General features: G+C 40.5%; 2 protein-coding genes across 6 annotated transcripts in view; one reads left to right on the forward strand and one right to left on the reverse strand.

Annotated features, from left to right (window-relative positions):
- The window catches only part of KDM1B (lysine demethylase 1B), a 56,576-nt gene extending 41,768 nt beyond the window's left edge, over positions 1 to 14,808 (forward strand). For all 4 annotated transcript variants that reach the window (XM_059940682.1, XM_059940685.1, XM_059940684.1 and 1 more), the window contains 5 exons: positions 4,401 to 4,517; positions 5,245 to 5,370; positions 6,280 to 6,402; positions 8,179 to 8,331; positions 12,865 to 14,808. In XM_059940682.1, the coding sequence (XP_059796665.1) occupies positions 4,401 to 4,517; positions 5,245 to 5,370; positions 6,280 to 6,402; positions 8,179 to 8,331; positions 12,865 to 12,948 (603 nt within the window). In that variant the 3' untranslated portion in view covers positions 12,949 to 14,808. The remainder of the gene's footprint in view (positions 1 to 4,400; positions 4,518 to 5,244; positions 5,371 to 6,279; positions 6,403 to 8,178; positions 8,332 to 12,864) is intronic.
- A 440-nt stretch (positions 14,809 to 15,248) lies between these two features.
- DEK (DEK proto-oncogene) overlaps positions 15,249 to 18,692 on the reverse strand; it is a 29,977-nt gene continuing 26,533 nt past the window's right edge. The window contains exons 10-11 of one of the 2 annotated variants that reach the window (XM_059938005.1): positions 17,240 to 17,308; positions 15,249 to 16,775 (exon numbers count right to left, since the gene is read on the reverse strand). In XM_059938005.1, the coding sequence (XP_059793988.1) occupies positions 16,764 to 16,775; positions 17,240 to 17,308 (81 nt within the window). In that variant the 3' untranslated portion in view covers positions 15,249 to 16,763. The remainder of the gene's footprint in view (positions 16,776 to 17,239; positions 17,309 to 18,692) is intronic. The other variant, XM_059938004.1, reaches the window with a different exon arrangement.

Here is an 18,692-nt window from a genome sequence, read left to right on the forward strand (position 1 = left end):
TAGAGTTGCTTGTAGTAGTCTCTTATGATGCTTTGTATTTCTGTGGTGTCCGTTGTAACGTCTCCTTTTTCATTTCTAATTTTATTGATTTGAGTCCTCTCCCTCTTTTTCTTGATGAGTCTGGCTAAAGGTTTATCAATTTTGTTTATCTTCTCAAAGAACCAGCTTTTAGTTTTATTGATCTTTGCTATTGTTTTCTTTGTTTCTATTTCATTTATTTATTTTTCTTTTTTAACGATTGATTGATTGATTGATTGAATGATTACTATGTTGGGTCTTCGTTTCTGTGCTAGGGCTTTCTCCAGTTGCGGCAAGTGGGGGCCACTCTTCATCGCGGTGTGCGGGCCTCTCACTATCGTGGCCTCTCTTGTTGCGGAGCACAGGCTCCAGACGCGCAGGCTCAGTAGTTGTGGCTCACGGGCCTAGTTGCTCCGCGGCATGTGGGATCTTCCCAGACCAGGGCTCGAACCTGTGTCCCCTGCATTAGCAGGCAGATTCTCAACCACTGCGCCACCAGGGAAGCCCCCTATTTCATTTATTTTTTATCTGATCTTTATGATTTCTTTCCTTCTACTGACTTTGGGTTTTGTTTGTTCTTCTTTCTCTAATTCCTTTAGGTGTAAGGTTAGGTTGTTTATTTGAGATGTTTCTTGTTTCTTGAGGTAAGATTGTATTGCTATAAACTTCCCTCTTAGAACTGCTTTTGCTGCATTCCATAGGTTTTGGATCATCGTGTTTTCGTTGTCATTTGTCTCTAGGTATTTTTTTATTTCCTCTTTGATTTCTTCAGTGATCTCTTGGTTATTTAGTAACGTATTGTTTAACCTCCATGTGTTTGTGTTTTTTACATTTTTCTCCCTGTAATTGACTTCTAATCTCATAGCGTTGTGGTTGGAAAAGTTGCTTGATATGATTTCAATTTTCTTAAATTTACCGAGGCTTGATTTGTGACCCAGGATATGATGTATCCTGGAGAATGTTCTGTGTGCACTTGAGAAGAAAGTGTAATCTGCTGTTTTGGGGTGGAATGTCCTATAAATATCAATTAAATCTATCTGGTCTGTTGTGTCATTTAAAGCTTGTGTTTCCTTATTAATTTTCTGTCTGGATGATCTGTCCATTGGTGTAAGTGAGGTGTTAAAGTCCCCCACTATTACTGTGTGACTGTCAGTTTCCTCTTTTATAGCTGTTAGCAGTTGCCTTATGTATTGAGGTGCTCCTATGGTGGGTGCATAAATATTTACAATTGTTATATCTTCCTCTTGGATTGATCCCTTGATCATTATGTAGTGTCCTTCTTTGTCTCTTGTAACAGTCTTTATTTTAAAGTCTATTTTGTCTGATATGAGAATTGCTACTCCAGCTTTCTTTTGATTTCCATTTGCGTGGAATTCTGTTTCCATCCCCTCACTTTCAGTCTGTATGTGTCCCTAGGTCTGAAGTGGGTCTCTTGCAGACAGCATACAGATGGGTCTTGTTTTTGTATCCATTCAGCAAACCTGTGTCTTTTGGTTGGAGCATTTAATCCATTCACATTTAAAGTAATTATCAGTATGTATGTTCCTATGACCATTTTCTTAATTGTTTCAGGTTTGTTTTTGTAGGTCCTTTTCTTCTCTTGTGTTTCCCACTTAGAGAAGTTCCTTTAGCATTTGTTGTAGAGCTGGTTTGGTGGTGCTGAATTCTCTTAGCTTTTGCTTGTCTGTAAAGCTTTTTGATTTCTCCGTCAAATCTGAATGAGATCCTTGCCAGGTAGAGTAATCTTGGTTGTAGGTTCTTCCCTTTCATCACTTTAAATATATCATGCCACTCTCTTCTGGCTTGTAGAGTTTCTGCTGAGAAATCAGCTGTTAACCTTATGGGAGTTCCCTTGTATGTCATTTGTCATTTTTACCTTGTCGCTTTCAATAATTTTTCCGTGTCTTTAATTTTTGTCAGTTTGATTACTATGTGTCTTGGCGTGTTTCTCCTTAGGTTTATCCTGCCTGGGACTCTCTGTGCTTCCTGGACTTGGGTGGCTATTTCCTTTCCCATGTTAGGGAAATTTTTGACTATAATCTGTTCAAATATTTTCTCGGGTCCTTTCTCTCTCTCTTCTCCTTCTGGGACCCCTATAATGTGCATGTTGTTGCATTTAATGTTGTCCCAGAGGCCTCTTAGGCTGTCTTCATTTCTTTTCATTCTTTTTTCTTTATTCTGTTCCACGGCTGTTTATTCCACCATTCTGTCTTCCAGGTCACTTATCCATTCTTCTGCCTCAGTTATGCTGCTATTGATTCCTTCTAGTGTATTTTTCATTTCAGTTATTGTATTGTTCATCTCTGTTTGTTTGTTCTTTAATTCTTCTAGGTGTTTGTTCTTTAATTCTTCTAGGTCTTTGTTAAACATTTCGTGCATCTTCTCGATCTTTGCCTCCATTCTTTTTCCGAGGTCCTGGATCATCTTCACTGTCATTATTCTGAATTCTTTTTCTGGAAGGTTGCCTATCTCCACTTCATTTAGTTGTTTTTCTGGGGGTTTATCTTGTTCCTTCATCTGGTACATAGCCCTCTGCCTTTTCATCTTGTCTATCTGTCTGTGAATGTGGTTTTTGTTCCACAGGCTGCAGGATTATAGTTCTTCTTGCTTCTGCTGTCTGCCCTGTGGTGGATTAGGCTATCTAAGAGGCTTGTGCAAGCTTCCTGATGGGAGGGACTGGGGGTGGGAAGAGCTGGGTGTTGCTCTGGTGAGCAGAGCTCAGTAAAACTTTAATCTGCTTGTCTGCTGATGGGTGGGGCTGGGTTCCCTCCCTGTTGGTTGTTTGGCCTGAGGCGACCCAGCACTGGAGCCTACCTGGCTCTTTGGTGGGGCTAATGGTGGACTCTGGGAGGACTCCCGCCAAGGAGTACTTCCCAGAACTTCCGCTGCCAGTGTCCTTGTCCTCACAGTGAGCCACAGCCACCCCCCGCCTCTGCAGGAGACCCTCCAACACTAGCAGGTAGGTCTGGCTCAGTCTCTCCTATGGGGTCACTGCTCCTTCCCCTGGGTCCCGATGCACACACTACTTTGTGTGCGCCCTCCAAGAGTGGAGTCTCTGTTTCCCGCAGTCCTGTTGAAGTCCTGCAGTCAAATGCTGCTACCCCTCAAAGTCTGATTCTCTAGAAATTCCTCCTCCCATTGCTGGACCCCCAGGTTGGGAAGCCTGACATGGGGCTTAGAACCTTCACTCCAGTGGGTGGACTTCTGTGGTATAAGTGTTCTCCAGTCTGTGAGTCACCCACCCAGCAGTTATGGGCTTTGATTTTTTTGTGATTGCACCCCTCCTACCATCTCACTGCGGCTTCTCCTCTGTCTTTGGCTATGGGGTATCTTTTTTGGTGAGTTCTAGTGTCTTCCTGTCGATGATTGTTCAGCAGTTACTTCACCAGAAATTTCTTGATTGTATGGAGAGACAGCAGCTCTCTTTGATGGTCTGGTTTTGTGAGTTGTTCTTGGAGGCTCTAAATGATTCTGTAAACTAGTTGAAAACCTGCCATAAATTGCTTCCTCCTTTTAAAAAGTAGGTATGTGGCTTTACATGCTTATAATAATCCCTAATGTTTGTGATGTGCTTTACCATTTATGAAGCATAATGATGTATATTGTAAGAGTTTTAGTTTTAAGCATGTCCCCAATCCTTTAAGGTTAGTAGGGCAGGTATTACCTTGGCCACACATTAGAAAGTGTCAGGAATGATACACAAAATCTAGTTCTCCTGACTCTGTATTTAGGACTATTTCCTCTTACAGCATTGCTTTTCAGGATTGAGATCTGCTGACTCTTCTTACCCAGGGTTATTAATGCATCAAAACCTTAATGCAAGGCTTCCCTGGTGGCGCAGTGGTTGAGAATCTGCCTGCCAATGCAGGGGACACGGGTTTGAGCCCTGGTCTGGGAAGATCCCACATGCCGCAGAGCAACTGGGCCTGTGAGCCACAACTACTGAGCCTGCGCGTCTGGAGCCTGTGCTCCGCAACAAGAGAGGCCACGATAGTGAGAAGCCTGTGCACCGCGATAAAGAGTGGCCCCCGCTTGCCGCAACTAGAGAAAGCCCTAGCACAGAAACGAAGACCCAACACAGCAATCAATCAATCAATAAATCAATAAATAAATCTTTAAAAAAAAAAAAAAAACCTTAATGCAGATTCCTCCATATGAATGTTGCTTCTGCTCAGCCAGTCCACTCTTGTGCAGTAAACAGCCTGCACAACTGTACATGGCAGTTATTCTTCTTACCAGTGTAACAACATAGGATGTTGATAATCTCATGACTGGCAATAAAAAGGGGGAGCAGTTCTTTAGGCATTTTTTCCTGGAAATGAACCCACTGAGTATCAGATTCAGTTGCTGTTTGTATGTTAACTGTTCATTATTTCCCACAGGTGTTAGTCACTGTGCCCCTGGCCTTACTGCAGAAAGGTTCCCTTCAGTTTAATCCACCGTTGTCAGACAAGAAGATGAAGGCTATCAACAGCTTAGGTGCAGGTATCATTGAAAAGGTAACTGAATTACTTAAGCCTCAGAACTAAAGAGATGAGTATCAGATGACAGGGGTTCCTTAACTTCTGATATTGGGAAGTAGCAGGTAATTTTTGAATCCAAATCAAATTCGAAGATGTCCTTTGAGTAATTGTTCATGAAGAATATAAAAGGATATTAACAAAACAAAAAGAGGAGAGCTGGCTAAGGTCTGTGAGTTTTGATTTTAGGAGAATGACTCTTGTTATTCAGAATTTGAACTGGGTATATAAATAAGCAATTCTTTTTTTTTTTTTCTGCTTTCCATGTCTACCCTGCACTAATTAGCCCCAGTGACGAGAGTGCTTTATACTTCCTTTGCCTTGAAAAGATCCTTTAGCAGAATCTCTCAGCGCTACAGTAGATACCAGCAGACCTATGATTAGTAAGAATTTATCTCATGGACGTAAGGTTCAAGACCAGGTCTCAGGGATGCTCTGCATCTTCTGATTAGCCTAGAGGTTGTCAGTGGTTCCCACCATTATCTGTGGGAGTACAGGACTGAATGGCATAAAAAGCCAGATGGTCACAAAGAGAACAAAGGAGGTAGGAGAATGGAAAGGGAGTATTTAGAAATGTTTGAGTTTTTTGAACATCTTTTTTTTTTTTTTAATTGAAGTATTTAAGAGCTATAGGTGGCTTCTTAGAGATTGCTGTACTTTTGATTTCAAGAAGCTGTTAACCACCTTTCTCTTGCTCGCTTTCCAGATTGCCTTGCAATTTCCCTATAGATTTTGGGACAGTAAAGTTCAAGGGGCTGACTTTTTTGGTCACGTTCCTCCTAGTGCCAGCAAGCGAGGGCTTTTTGCCGTGTTCTATGACATGGATCCCCAGGTAAAATCATTGGTGGAATGTGGTTTGAATTCCCTTATTACAGTTTAGAATTTGGTTTGGTAACTACTTGTGTGTCAAGCCCAGGAACTAGTGGACATTGTAGACACTCCAGATGTCTGTTTATATTCTGGGGGGACACTTGGATGGGACATTTTCCTGTAGGAAAGGAGCCCCAATATCTGCCATATTTTCTTAAAGTACTAATATTGCTCCCTGGGAAATAAATTTGTTGCTGTGGAAATGTGTTATTTCAGGCTGATGGAAGGATTTCTTTTAGGGAGAATTGGTGTCAGCACAGTAACGAGTGGTACTTGAAATGTACTCCCCAAGAGTCCACCAGGGAGCCCTGGTGAGGGGTGGGATATGACTGGCGCAGGTGAGGGCGGGTCTGGGAGTCAGTAGATGTGATTGGTGGGGGAAGGAAGATGAGGAGAGGACATACCTGGGGCTTGCAAGTGACGGTTGTGGTGATGTCCTGCCAAAGAATCACAGTTGTTTTTCCTCCTGCCTCTTTGTTCCAAGACACTTTATCTTCAAAGGTTCCACGTGGGAGCCAAGGGCAAAATGTCCTTACTGTTTGAGAAGGTTTTTTCCCATTATTTGATCGGCAGACTTCCTTTCTCAATGTCATTCTACTTCTTCTAAAATAAGTTCTTAGAAGGGAAAAGCCAAGAGAACCCGGAATTTGATACTTACATGACTTCCGGAGTTTTTCCAGCAGGGAACAATAAAATGCGTAAATGAATAATGAGTATGTGTGGCCTGGGTGATGGAAAGGAGGCTACAGGACAGTAGGAAATGATAACATTTGATGTGAGAATGAGGTCCTTCTCTGTTTGGAACTGTGCGTCTAGAGACTTTGGTGCCCGAAGTCCAAAGTGTAAAGTGCTTTTCCCATCACGTGTCCAGAAGCAGCACAGCGTGTTGATGTCGGTGATCGCGGGGGAGGCGGTGGCGGCCGTCAGGAGCCTGGAGGACAAGCAGGTGCTGCAACAGTGCATGGCCACCCTGCGCGAGCTCTTCAAGGAGCAGGTCAGACACCCCTCTTTGAAAAGAGAAAGACTAGCCGCATAGCACAGGGAGATCAGCTCGGTGCTTTGTGACCACCTAGAGGGGTGGGAGGGAGGGGTGGGAGGGAGACGCAAGAGGGAGGGGACATGGGGATATACGTATGCTGATTGACTTTGTTATACAGCAGAAACTAACTCAACATTGTAAAGCAATTATACTCCAATAAAGATGTTAAAAAAAAAAAAAAAGAGAAAGACACGCTTGCTGCTAACTTCACTCTTCGGAGTGGTTTGAACCCAAAGCTAATCCATCAATACCAGAAATGAAGGGGCTTGAGGCAGTGGACCACATTCTTCTTATTTCTTTCAGTATCCAACTTTCCACTTAAGTACCTGGATTAGTTTGCTCAGGCCGCCATAACAAAATGCCACAAACCGGGTAGTTCAAGCAACAGAAATTTATTTTCTCACAATTCTGGAGGCTAGAAGTCCAAGATCAAGGTGTCGCCAGATCAAGGGGTTGGTTTCTCCTGAGGCCTCTCTCCTTGGCTCACAGATGGCTGCCTTCCCCCTGTGTCCTCACATGGGCGCGGCTCTGTCTGTTGTCTGTGTTCTAATCCTCTCTTCTGAGAAGGACACCTGTCACACTGGATTAAGGTCCACCCTAATGATCCCATTTTGACTTAATTACCTCGTCAAAGGCCCCATGTCAAATACAGTCACGTTCTGAGGTACTGGGGGTTAGGGTTTCATCATCTGAATTTTGGGGGGACACAGTGCAGCCCATAATAGTACCCCATTCCTCCTTTTACATGGTTGTCTTCCTTCCTTTTGTCTCACATCATGCACACCCCCATTCTTTCCTAAGGAGGTAAAAGGCTCAGCATTTTCCACAGATTCTGTATTTACCCAAACCCTAGCAAGCTTTGACGACAGTTTTCCAATCAAAGGGACATTGTCCAGAATTTTCTGTACCCCACAGCGAGTCTCTTCTCTCCCTTTTCTCCAAGAAGCTCAAGGTACTTTCTATTTGCCAATTTACTAAATCTCACAATCTCTGGAGATGTATAAATGGCGTGACATGTAACTTTTTCAAATAAAGGAGCAGAAGTACAAAGAAATGAAAATGCCTCACATGTTACATACATTCAAGAGAGGGGGACCCTCGGGGTATCGCTTATTTTACATGATGTGATTCTATCTCACAGTAGTTCTCATTAGCTTGGGGCTTTTGTTCAAAAATTTGTTTTCAAAGCAGTTATTTGGAACTTAACACAGGTTCGGTAGAAATCTATTTCATGGTGGCACTTGGCAGAGGTCAGCCTAGAAAATTATTTGAAACGTAGAGTGAAACCTAACCTGTGTAGCTGCTTTGTGGAGAAGCCTGTTGAGAATTCCAGTTAGAGGCCCTAAGACCCTGCCCGTCCCTTTCCTCCCCTGGTCCAGTGCGTTTCAGGCGATGGGAAGGGGAATGCCTGCACTCTTAGCCGTTGGTGACGGCCCCTGGTGGGTGGGAGAAAGCATCTCTGGCGGAAGGATAAAGTGTTAAAGTGAGGAGATGTGTGTGTGCTGGGGAAGGTCAGAGAGATGGGGCAGCGATAGAGGAAAATGCGCAGAGAGGGCGCCTGGGCACAGCAGCAAGGGGGCTGGAGGGTCATGCTGAGAACTGCTGGCTCAGAATGCTACAGGGATTAACTCACTTTCTAGATGGAGGAAGAACTGTAATTGTATACGTTGGGTTGCATCAAGTCTAAGTCCCTTCTTGATCCCGTTTTCCAATTCCTTCTACTTGACACAGGAAGTCCCAGATCCCACGAAGTATTTTGTCACCCGGTGGAGCACAGACCCCTGGATCCAGATGGCATACAGCTTCGTGAAGACAGGGGGCAGTGGTGAGGCCTACGACATCCTTGCTGAGGAAATACAAGGAACCATCTTTTTTGCTGGCGAGGTGTGTACGGGGACGCCGACCCCGATTGCTTTCATTTTGATCACTTGCTTTTAATTAAAGTGATCTATGTCCAGAGCTTAAAAGCAACATCAAATACCGTCAGAAGTCTTACGGCAACAAGCAGCAGGTACCCTGACAGCATCCTCCTCAAGCTCCCCGAGCAGCCATTTTTAACTCTTTCTCCTGTTTCTTCTGGAATTTACTTCATGCTTTAAGATTTTTATATTGTTGTCTTCTGATTTAAGAAGTTAGACATTATCTCTCGACTTCCTATCAGATTACAGGTTTAGCCCACCCTGGTTATTTCACACTTCTAACTAAATTGGTGTCAGTGCTTGTATGGTGTGGCTGCTTGCTGCTGAGCCAGGAAGGAAGGCGTTCACCGATTCCTTTCTTACACAGCTGTTTTCTCTTCGGTCATAATGGCCTCTTTTTTCACTAGCTTCATTCTCGTTATACCACTCCTTAAGCCTCCCCACTCTTTTTTTTTTTTTTTTTTTTTTGGCCGCGTTGTACGCACGACTCTTAGTTCCCAGACCAGGGATGGAACCCGTGCCCCCTTCAGTGGAAGCACAGAGTCTTAACCACTGGACCGCCAGGAAATTCCAAAGCCTCCGCCCTTCTTGAGTCGTCTCTAATTCACAGTTGAATCCCTCTGGTCGGCCCGTAGGTTCTGTTTCTCAAACCCCCCTTTCCTGGCATCTTCCCTCTGCTCCAGGCTGCACCGGTTGATCCCGGGGACTCCTGCAGAGCTATCCTCCCAGGACTCCTCCTTACCACTTTCCAGGGTTGGGGTTCTAATTTCCTAGATCCCTCTCTTTTTTCTTTTTTTCAATATTTATTTTTAAAATTGTGGCAAACAACACATAACAAAATTTACCACCTTAACTATCTTCAAGTGTCCAGTTAAGTGGCGTTAAATACATCCACACTGTTGTACAACCATTGCTACCATCCATCTCCAGGACATTTTTATACTGCAGAACCGCAACTGTGTACAACTCCCCCTCCCCCAGCTCCCAGCAAACACCATTCAACTTAGTGTCTCTCTCTCTGAATTTGTTCTAGGAACCTCATCATATAAGTGGAATCATAGAGTATTTGTCCTTTTGTGACTGGCTAATTTCGCTTAGCAGAATGCCCTCAAGTTTCATCCATGTTGTGGCATGTGTCAGAATTTCCTTCTTTTTTAAGACTAAATAATATTCCATTATATGCACCTATCACATTTAGTCTATCTGTTCATCTGTCATGGACACCTGAGTTGCTTCTGTCTTTTTTGGCTATTGTGAATAATGCTGCTATGAACCTGGGTGTACAAATATTTCTTCAAGAACCTGCTTTCAGTTATTTTGGGTGTATACCCAGAAATGGAATTGCTGGATCATATTTTAATTCTGTTCTTAGTTTTTTGAGGAACCACCACACTCTTTTCCACAGCAGCTGCACCACTTTACCTTCCCACCAAGAGCACACAAGGGTTCCAGTTTCTCCACATCCTCATCAACACTATTTTCTATTTTTTTATCATGGCCATCCTAATAGGTGTGAAGTCAGCCTTTCTTCTTTCTTGATTTACTTCTGTTGAGAAATGTTTTGCTGTTCGAATTCCTAATCCTTTCTGTGCCTTTTTTTTGCATTCCTTATAATCTTGGAGCTCATGTCCTTCATCGTCTAGATTTTTTTTACTCTGCTCATTTCGTTCCTACAATTTTTCTCTTATTTCTAGATCTTCTATTTCATATATTGGAACTGTTGAATTGATTATCTAATCTTCTTTGCTGTTACTCTTTGCTGTTTTTTATATTCTAACCCTTGAGTCGATTTTTTAAACTTTGGCTCCTTTACTTTATGAGCACTTTCTTGTTCCAAGATTATTCCTTTTTGGTAGCATTTTCTTCTTGCTTCGTAACTTGTTCCTTACATGGCTCCCGAGTTCCTATTTTGTTTACTTTAGCCTTTGCCTCCCATATGTCCGAATGTCCAGTCCTTGACTGTTCAGATTTGAGTGAGGCACTTTTTAAAAAGCCAACTGAAAGTTCCAGCAAGCTTGTCAACTGGAGGTTGGGGGCCCAAACATTGGGATTTATCTATAGCTCTTTTCTCTTAGTTTCTCGTTTGCATGATAGAGGCTCACCTCCTGGCATTCTGGGAACTCGAAGCCTCACTCTTAGTTATACTTAATTGCATTTTGTTTGGCACTTCACCCCTGCCCTGTACCTCAGAACTCCTGGGGGTTGCAGTAGGGGGAGTGGGGAACCTGATGAGGGACCAAATTGCTCTTCAAAGTCTTTTTATTTTTTTATTTTTTTAGCCACGTTGCATCTTCGTTGCTGCGCATAGGCTTCCTCTAGTTGTGGCGAGGGGGGGGCTACTCTTCGTTGCAGTGGGCTTCTCATTGCGGTGGCTTCTCTTGTTGTGGAGCACAGGCTCGAGAGCACAGGCTCAGTAGTGGTGGCTCAGTAGTTGTAGGCTCAGTAGTTGTGTTTCTTAGTTGCTCCGCAGCATGTGGGATCTTCTCGGACCAGGGATTGCACCTGTGTTCCCTGCATTGGCAGGCGGATTCTTAACCACTGCACCACCAGGTAAGTCCCACTCTTCATAGTCTTTTAAACCAATCCTCAGTTTTTCACCCTTGCCAAGCCTCTGCCTCCATGATGGCACCAATGGCTGAGATCTATAAAGGATTTTTCAGGGTGAATTGGTTTCCCTTTGCTATTTCCCATCCCCCCCACACACATCCACCCAGTTTAGCAGAATAAAGTGAATTCTCAGCACTCTTTGATCTGCCTTCATACTTTGTATATTATAGTTTGGGATTATACAGGCCTTCCTGGTTCATCTAAAATAGTGTTGTTAATTTTTTCGCTTCAGGGTTTTTGAATTTTTACAAAAGAATGTAATTTTAAAAACAGCTGTCTTTGATTCCTCCTTGGCCTGTGAAGAGCCAACTTTGTAGGAACAGAGCATAATGGTTGCATTCCAGGCAACAGCTGTGAACTGCTTCCAAGAGATGGATGGTCCTATTAGACTAATGTGCCAAAGGGTCATGAGCAGGGTTTGGAAGTTTTTGACTTTCCTTTGCTGCTGTGATACAGTTGTTCCCTCATCTTCTTATAAAAGCCATTTCTTTGAAGTTTCTGTCACTCTGTGACTCTCTCCCCCTGTAATTGTATTCCTACTGACCTCCTGGTCTTTCCCCCATTTATTAAAGTCTTTGGCACCTGGATGTTTTCCATTCCATTCGTCAGTTTAGGTGACATGGAACCTAAATTAGTTCACGTGGAACTTCATCTGTTTCTTATCCTCCCTTTTCTTTTATTTATTTATTTATTTATTTATTTATTTTTGGCTGCATTGGGTCTTCGTTGCTGCGCACGGGCTTTCTTTAGTTGCGTCGAGTGGGGGCTACTCTTCGTTGCGGTGCGCGGGCTTCTCCTTGTGGTGGCTTCTCTTGTTGCAGAGCTCGGGCTCTAGGCGTGCAGGCTTCAATAGTTGTGGCACGTGGGCTCAGTAGTTGTGGCGCACGGGCTTAGTTGCTCCGTGGCATGTGGGATCTTCCCAGACCAGGGCTCGAACCCGTATCCCCTGCATTGGCAGGCAGATTCTTTTTTTTTTTTCATAAATTTATTTATTTATTTATGGCTGTGTTGGGTCTTCGTTTCTGTGCGAGGGCTTTCTCTAGTTGCAGCAAGTGGGGACCACTCTTCATCACGGTGCACGGGCCTCTCATTATCGCGGCCTCTCTTGTTGCGGAACACAGGCTCCAGATGCGCAGGCTCAGTAATTGTGGCTCACGGGCCTAGTTGCTCCGTGGCATGTGGGATCTTCCCAGACCAGGGCTCGAACCCGTGTCCCCTGCATTGGCAGGCAGATTCTTAACCACTGCGCCACAAGGGAAGCCCTATCCTTCCTTTTCTATGACCTACTCAACTCCCATTTCAGCTACTTTTCCCCATAACCACATCCCAGACCTTGTCTTTAATACCTAACGGTCATGAATTCAAGTTTCCTGTCCTCCTGGTTTGCTTATTCTGTTCCCACTATAACCTCCTTGAAAGTGAGGTTCTCCTGTTGACAGTCCTCACCTTTTGTCTTTTCCCTTCCTGTTGAACTGATCTATCCTTGGAGTAACCCAACTTTCTGTTATACCCATCTAGCAAAACTCCAGCCGTGGATGAACTGTGATTCACTTTTTGTGCTTGTTTTACTTATCACTGATTTTAACAACTAAGATTGTCTGATGGGAGGGGACTGTGTCTTATTATCCTTAACTCCAGCACCTGGCATACATAGAAAATATCTTAATGAATGTCACACAGTACTTCACGGAAGCACTGACTATATTGTAGAATGAATTTGGTGAAACATGGTGCTATGGATGGGCGAGTAGTGTTCATGTGAGCACACAGGAGCGACAACAATCTTTATTTTAGGAGGATCAGAGAAAGTGTAAGTTTGTATTTACCTTTTGATTTTCATCTAAATTCTTTATACATGATCTCAAATTATACAATTTTTTTTTTTTTACAGGCAACAAACAGGCATTTTCCACAAACTGTTACAGGGGCATATTTGAGTGGTGTTCGAGAAGCAAGCAAGATTGCAGCATTTTAAACAGAATTTATCTGGACCCAGCTTTCTTCTCCCAAATGGGAGAGTCTGAAAAACATGTTAAACCTCACTTTGATAAAATCAAACAAACAAAAAATCCTCTCTGGGTAGCAAAACTGAAATGTTCTAAGGTGCCATGGTAATGTAAACCCATTTTACCACTCTGAAAGCACTAGCCCCAAGAATCCTTCTGTAAGCACTTATATATAATGGCATTTTCCACAGGTCTGACTAGCGCTAAATCTTCCGGATCTCAGAATAAGGCAGAATATAACCTTAAATTAAGACCTTGGATATGATCCTTCCATGGTTGGAGATTCCCTTTAAATCTGACATTTTTTTGGCTGACCAATTTTCACACATTGAGAAACCAAGTCAATCAAGCAGGAATCATTTAAAAAAAAAAAAAAAGCCATGTACTTTTCCTCTATGACAATTTATCAGTATCTTTGCCAATGAGCCTTAAGATTTTTATACAGCTCCAATATTGAGCTTTTACTTAAAATTTAGATAGAAATCTTTCCTTTTTGAATACAGCACAAACTCTTCAGTCAAAGATAAATGAAACTTCTATCTTACATTGTACATATTTCTTCCCATTGGGTGTTCAAAAGAAATTTAAATTCAGGTATCTTTTATAATAAAATATTTTAGATTTGTGCACTCATTGGCAAAAGAGCAAAATTTTCAATTCCTTCAACAGTACATGTATCACTGAGAATTGGGAAGAGATAGTGTGGTCTTCATACTTTAGACGTAGAATATGGCTATTTTTCTTAGAGTCATGTTTGGGTGGATGGCACACTTTAAATAGCCTCAATTTTGGCAACCACTAGCAGAAGGATCTTGTCAGAATAATTAAAAGCCTCTCCCCACTGCCTCTTTTTAAAATAACTGAGTACGTCTCTAGGAATATTTTTTATAGAATTACGTTTTCAGTATTCCATAGGCAGGTCCACTGGAAAACTGCAGAAAAATGTGTAATATCCTGGTAAATATTACACATTTTATAAGCCATATCTTAAAAGCCTGAGAACATGGTAAATATTTACTTTTTCCTTCTTTCACTCATGACAAAAAAAAATAAACATTGATTTCAGGGTCTTCAGGATGCCCATCTTGCCAAGAAACTTCAGTTTACAGGTTAGAAATAAGGGTAATTTATGTGCTTTTGTTTTAAAAAGTCTTTGAATAATTCTTTCAATATATTGGTCAGCTTAAAAAAGGACTCAAAATGACTTTAAAACCACTTTTCAAAATATTAGGTATTTTTAAAATTTAAAGTCAGCTTATAAGTAGAAACCGTATTTTATAGAAAGAACATAAGGTGAACTTTAGACAGAGCTGAGACACACCTCCCTCCCCAGCAAAGTATTATACAATTGAAAGAAAGCAAATAGCAGTATATTGGTTTCAAGGTTAACACAGGAAAATGTTGACATTTAGGTTACCTGATGAGGCTCATTGGTACTGATTGGGAAGTATTCTGCTTTCAAGTGTTTTATGTATTAAAATGTTTAAAGAATAGCATGTGTCGAGTGATAAATGCAAAATATTTTAAGTTGAAATGGTTCACAGTACATTATTACTTTAGTTTCTGGGCACTTAAACTTGTATAGTGCTATAAGCAAACAAGGGGAAAACCTACCTAAATAAAGTATGGTAAATGTGTATTTTTTAAAAAACCCCTCATTTCCTGTCTCAAGTGACATCACCTAACATTTTGTTCTTTAAAGAACCACGGTACCTTTTTTTTCTTGAGTTATTTGAGTATGTTTTTCACTGCTGTCTGAAGATTTTGTAATTGAGTAGCAGTGAATATACACAATGTTTTAACTGCAGACTGTGAACAGCTGATTGTGTAAAACTGCTTAATAAAACTTGTTTTTCAAATACACTGTGCACTGTAGTGATGAATGCACACTCTTAAGCAGATACATCTTCACCACAAACTTTCACATACACCAACTCAATCCCCTCAACCTCTAAACCCTCTAGACTTTTTAGGTCATAGGCATTGCTGCATATCCCTTTCAAGTAAATGGTCACACATAATTGTTAACTTTGATCAACTTAGTTTTGTGAGAGCACTTGAAGTTTTCCCTAGTGATTTCTTTGTAATGTATTTAATTCAAAGTAAAATCAGTCGGTTACCACTGACAAGCATTCCAAATTATATAGGCTATGGGGCTAAATGCATTTAAAAATCTCTATTCTGAAATACATGTTAAAACATCAAATGCAAAGAGACAGAGGTGGTGATTTATTATTTTTATTGACAAGGTTTATAGGAACAAGTTAAATATTTAAAACCAAATGCCAATTATTAAATCTCATTTAGTTGTTTATTCCATTCATTTGTATTAAGTATACCTTTCTCTAATGTCTTAATAACTTTATCAAGAAACAAGTCAAACCTGTGAAAACACCTGTTAACAGTCAACATATATCATTTTTATATATTTCTGTTCTATGATGCAAAGATATTTTAAACATTCAATGGTTTATCAAAGGCCTAATTCTTGTATAAGCAGCATGTTTTATTTTAAAATTAAGAGATTATTTAATAAACCGATTAAGACAGTTAATTTAAAAGACAAAATTAGTCTCATTCAGGAGTGGTCCATATGTTGATCACCTAGAATCCTAATTGGCCAAAATGTAAAGCCTAACACCCCTGATTCCACAAATACATTAAGTTTCTTTAAGGTTAAAAATAAGTCTGTTACCACTTTTGAGAAATACTTTGTCAGATACCCACTACTGTCTACACATTATCTTAATCTGGAATTACAACTGGTACTTTCACCATAATTATAAAGGTGGCCAGGTTTCCTGTTAATATCAGCATTTTATATGGGCAAAAGCAGTTAATAAAAATCAGTGCATTTATTATAAGCCAAATGTGCTTCTACTTAATCCAACTCTCCCAAATTTTTGAAGTTTTGATGTGTTGATTTTGGTCTATCCTCACTATAAAACGTATCTACAGACACTGTTGCAGGGTTAACACTAAAACTATAAATTGATGACACTTCCAAGGCAAAGCAGAGAACTATCTGTTCCTTCAGTATTTTCTTCACTGAATTCTGACTTTCACTGCTCCGTCATACCATCTGGCTGAACACTGACATTTCATAGTTTATAATAACTGTAAAGATACGTACTTATATGAGTTTAAAAATTGATCTGCACAAAAGAAATAAAAAAACTTTATATACAACAAATTCGTTTTTAAAAATACAAAAATAACATCTGTCACTCTTGTCATGCTGACAATTTGACATATATACACATGCAGGAGAAAAGTTCTGATTCAGTCATCTGGACGGCTGAAGCTTGTGTATTTTTAATATGATGAACACACTGCCACTGAGTTTTCACACTGACAGATGTGTATTCAAAATATTTCATATGCTAAATACTGCAATAGTCTCTGCATGTATAAATGCCAGTTATGATCGTTTCTGTTCTACGATTAAAAGTATGTCTTAAGCTAATATTGCGCGCACACTAAAAACTACAACAGTTCAAGAATCTATAGTCTTATATAAAGAAATCCAAAATGTACAAAATACAACTATAAAAGCAAGGGACAATTACTGCCATGCAAAAATTTAAACTAAAAACTGCATAGAAATGCAATTTAAAATGGCAAACGCAAATTCACCTAACACTCAAGATAAAAAGGTCAGAAGGAAGTTCTACCAACACAACGCTTGCAAAGATTTAGAAAAGGAAATACATTCTCTTTGCTGGTATAATGGTATAAATCAGATCTTTAAATCCATGGGTACAGGTCATCTGTTTCTGTCCTCTTAAGAAATTAGCTGTAACGAAAGAGAAACGTTATTTCCTCATGCCTAACATACAATAGTTGGAACACATAAAACCTCATTTTATTTTTTAACTTCTATTTTTACTACTGTGACCTTGGGAAATCAGCTGGGATCAATACAAGACTACAGCTACTGCTGATCTTCTCTTGCCTTTAACTGGTGGACAGCAAGGAACATGTGCTCAAGTGGTCGTATGAACTCTGAGATGCCCAGCTACCCACGTTCACGGAACCCACATCTTCATCTGAGGCCAGGTGTTGTCACTAATGTTCAAACTTTATTTTTAAGCTCTAAAATGGGAATGAAAATAACTATCTTTCCCATTTTGAGGAAATTTGAGCATCACATGTGATACTTAGTGACATAAATATTTTGAAAAATACGCAGTATTTGATACACGTAATTTCTTTTGTAAGTGCAAAATGATCAAAGTTCGAAAAGTTGGATATAGTTACCTCTTTAACAGTTGTTTTTATGAACTCTTTTCTTTCAGTTAAGTCATAAGCAGGATAATTTTCATATACCTATAGTGAAAAGGAAAAACAATGTTAAAAGTAGATTTAAAAATCCAATAATATTCTCTATCTTTGGATAATGAAGAAATGTGTGCTATGGACAAAGAGCTGCATGTAAGTTTGAACAGTACGTTCTAACCACCAGTGGTTCACCATGTAGCATTCTACAACAAATGAGTAGTTTTAATAATACTGTATATAGAGCAGTAAACTAGCATGAAAACATTCTCAGTGTTTTATAAAGTGGGAGTTTCAGTTGAACTAACAATAAACATGGATAAGGAAAACTTCTAGATAGACCTTAGGTTAAATGGATTGAATTCTTTATATTGGTAGGTTATCTATCAGATATTTTAGGTATCCTCTTATTTTTTCTGTTACATCATCTAACACTACTTATGATTCCTGAACTTCAACTCTAATGAATTTCAGCCTCCAGACCACTGCTCAATCCCCTCCCCAAAGTTGTATCACTGAGCTCCAGTTGTATCACTGAGTCCTCCACTCCTAAATTTTTACTCTCTAAATTTTCCAACTTGATACCTGCTGCTTGGCTTCACAATGACTTCTGGTCCTGAACTGCCATATACACCAAGCTGGCTTCACTCCTATTGTCTAATTCAAGGTCAGCAAACGTTTTCTGTAGAGGGCTAGACAACAAATGATTTCAGCTTTCCAGCGACAGTTTCCGTCACAACTACTCAACTATGTCACTGTAGCATAAAAGCTACCATAGACAACACTTAAAGGGATGGGTATATGTCTGTGTTACAAAGGCCCACAGGCTGTAGTTTGCCAACCTCTGCAAATATATTCAATCATTTACATTACTCTAATTATTTGCCCTTTGTTCTTTCTCTGCAAAACTCCAACCCTTAATTGGTCTAACTTTTATATGGTTAAATTCTGTGCGAAAATGCAACAAATTTGAAAAGAATGGTTCCATTTTATCAACTATACTTGAATAAAGTAAGTTAAAAAAAAAAATGGTCCCACTTGGTATTCAATGTCAAAGCCTCCCTAGAAATCCCAAGGATTTCTAATCAGGTTCCCCTTACATTCTCATCAGTGGCAATTGCATCCCCTTATTCAAGTGTCCCACACTCTTGCTCTCAGCCAAGAAGCCATTACTATGAATTCCTTCAACTTTCTGACATGCCTGTTCTCCTCCAGTTCATTTGTGTCTGGATTCATCAACAGTCCTGTTTCCTCTACCTCTGCAGGGACCCAACCCTCAATGCTCCTGTACCTTCATCTTCTCCTTTCCCAGAATTGTCCCTCAGCCTAACGCATGCTTCCACTCCCCTCTGACCTTAAAAAGTATTTTATCAACTTGTATCTTCCCCCAATTTAATTACTAAATCAGAAGCTTTCACTTTCCTCACTATTAATT

This window comes from Balaenoptera ricei, chromosome 11 (assembly GCF_028023285.1).
Source record: "Balaenoptera ricei isolate mBalRic1 chromosome 11, mBalRic1.hap2, whole genome shotgun sequence".
Lineage (NCBI taxonomy): Eukaryota > Metazoa > Chordata > Mammalia > Artiodactyla > Balaenopteridae > Balaenoptera > Balaenoptera ricei.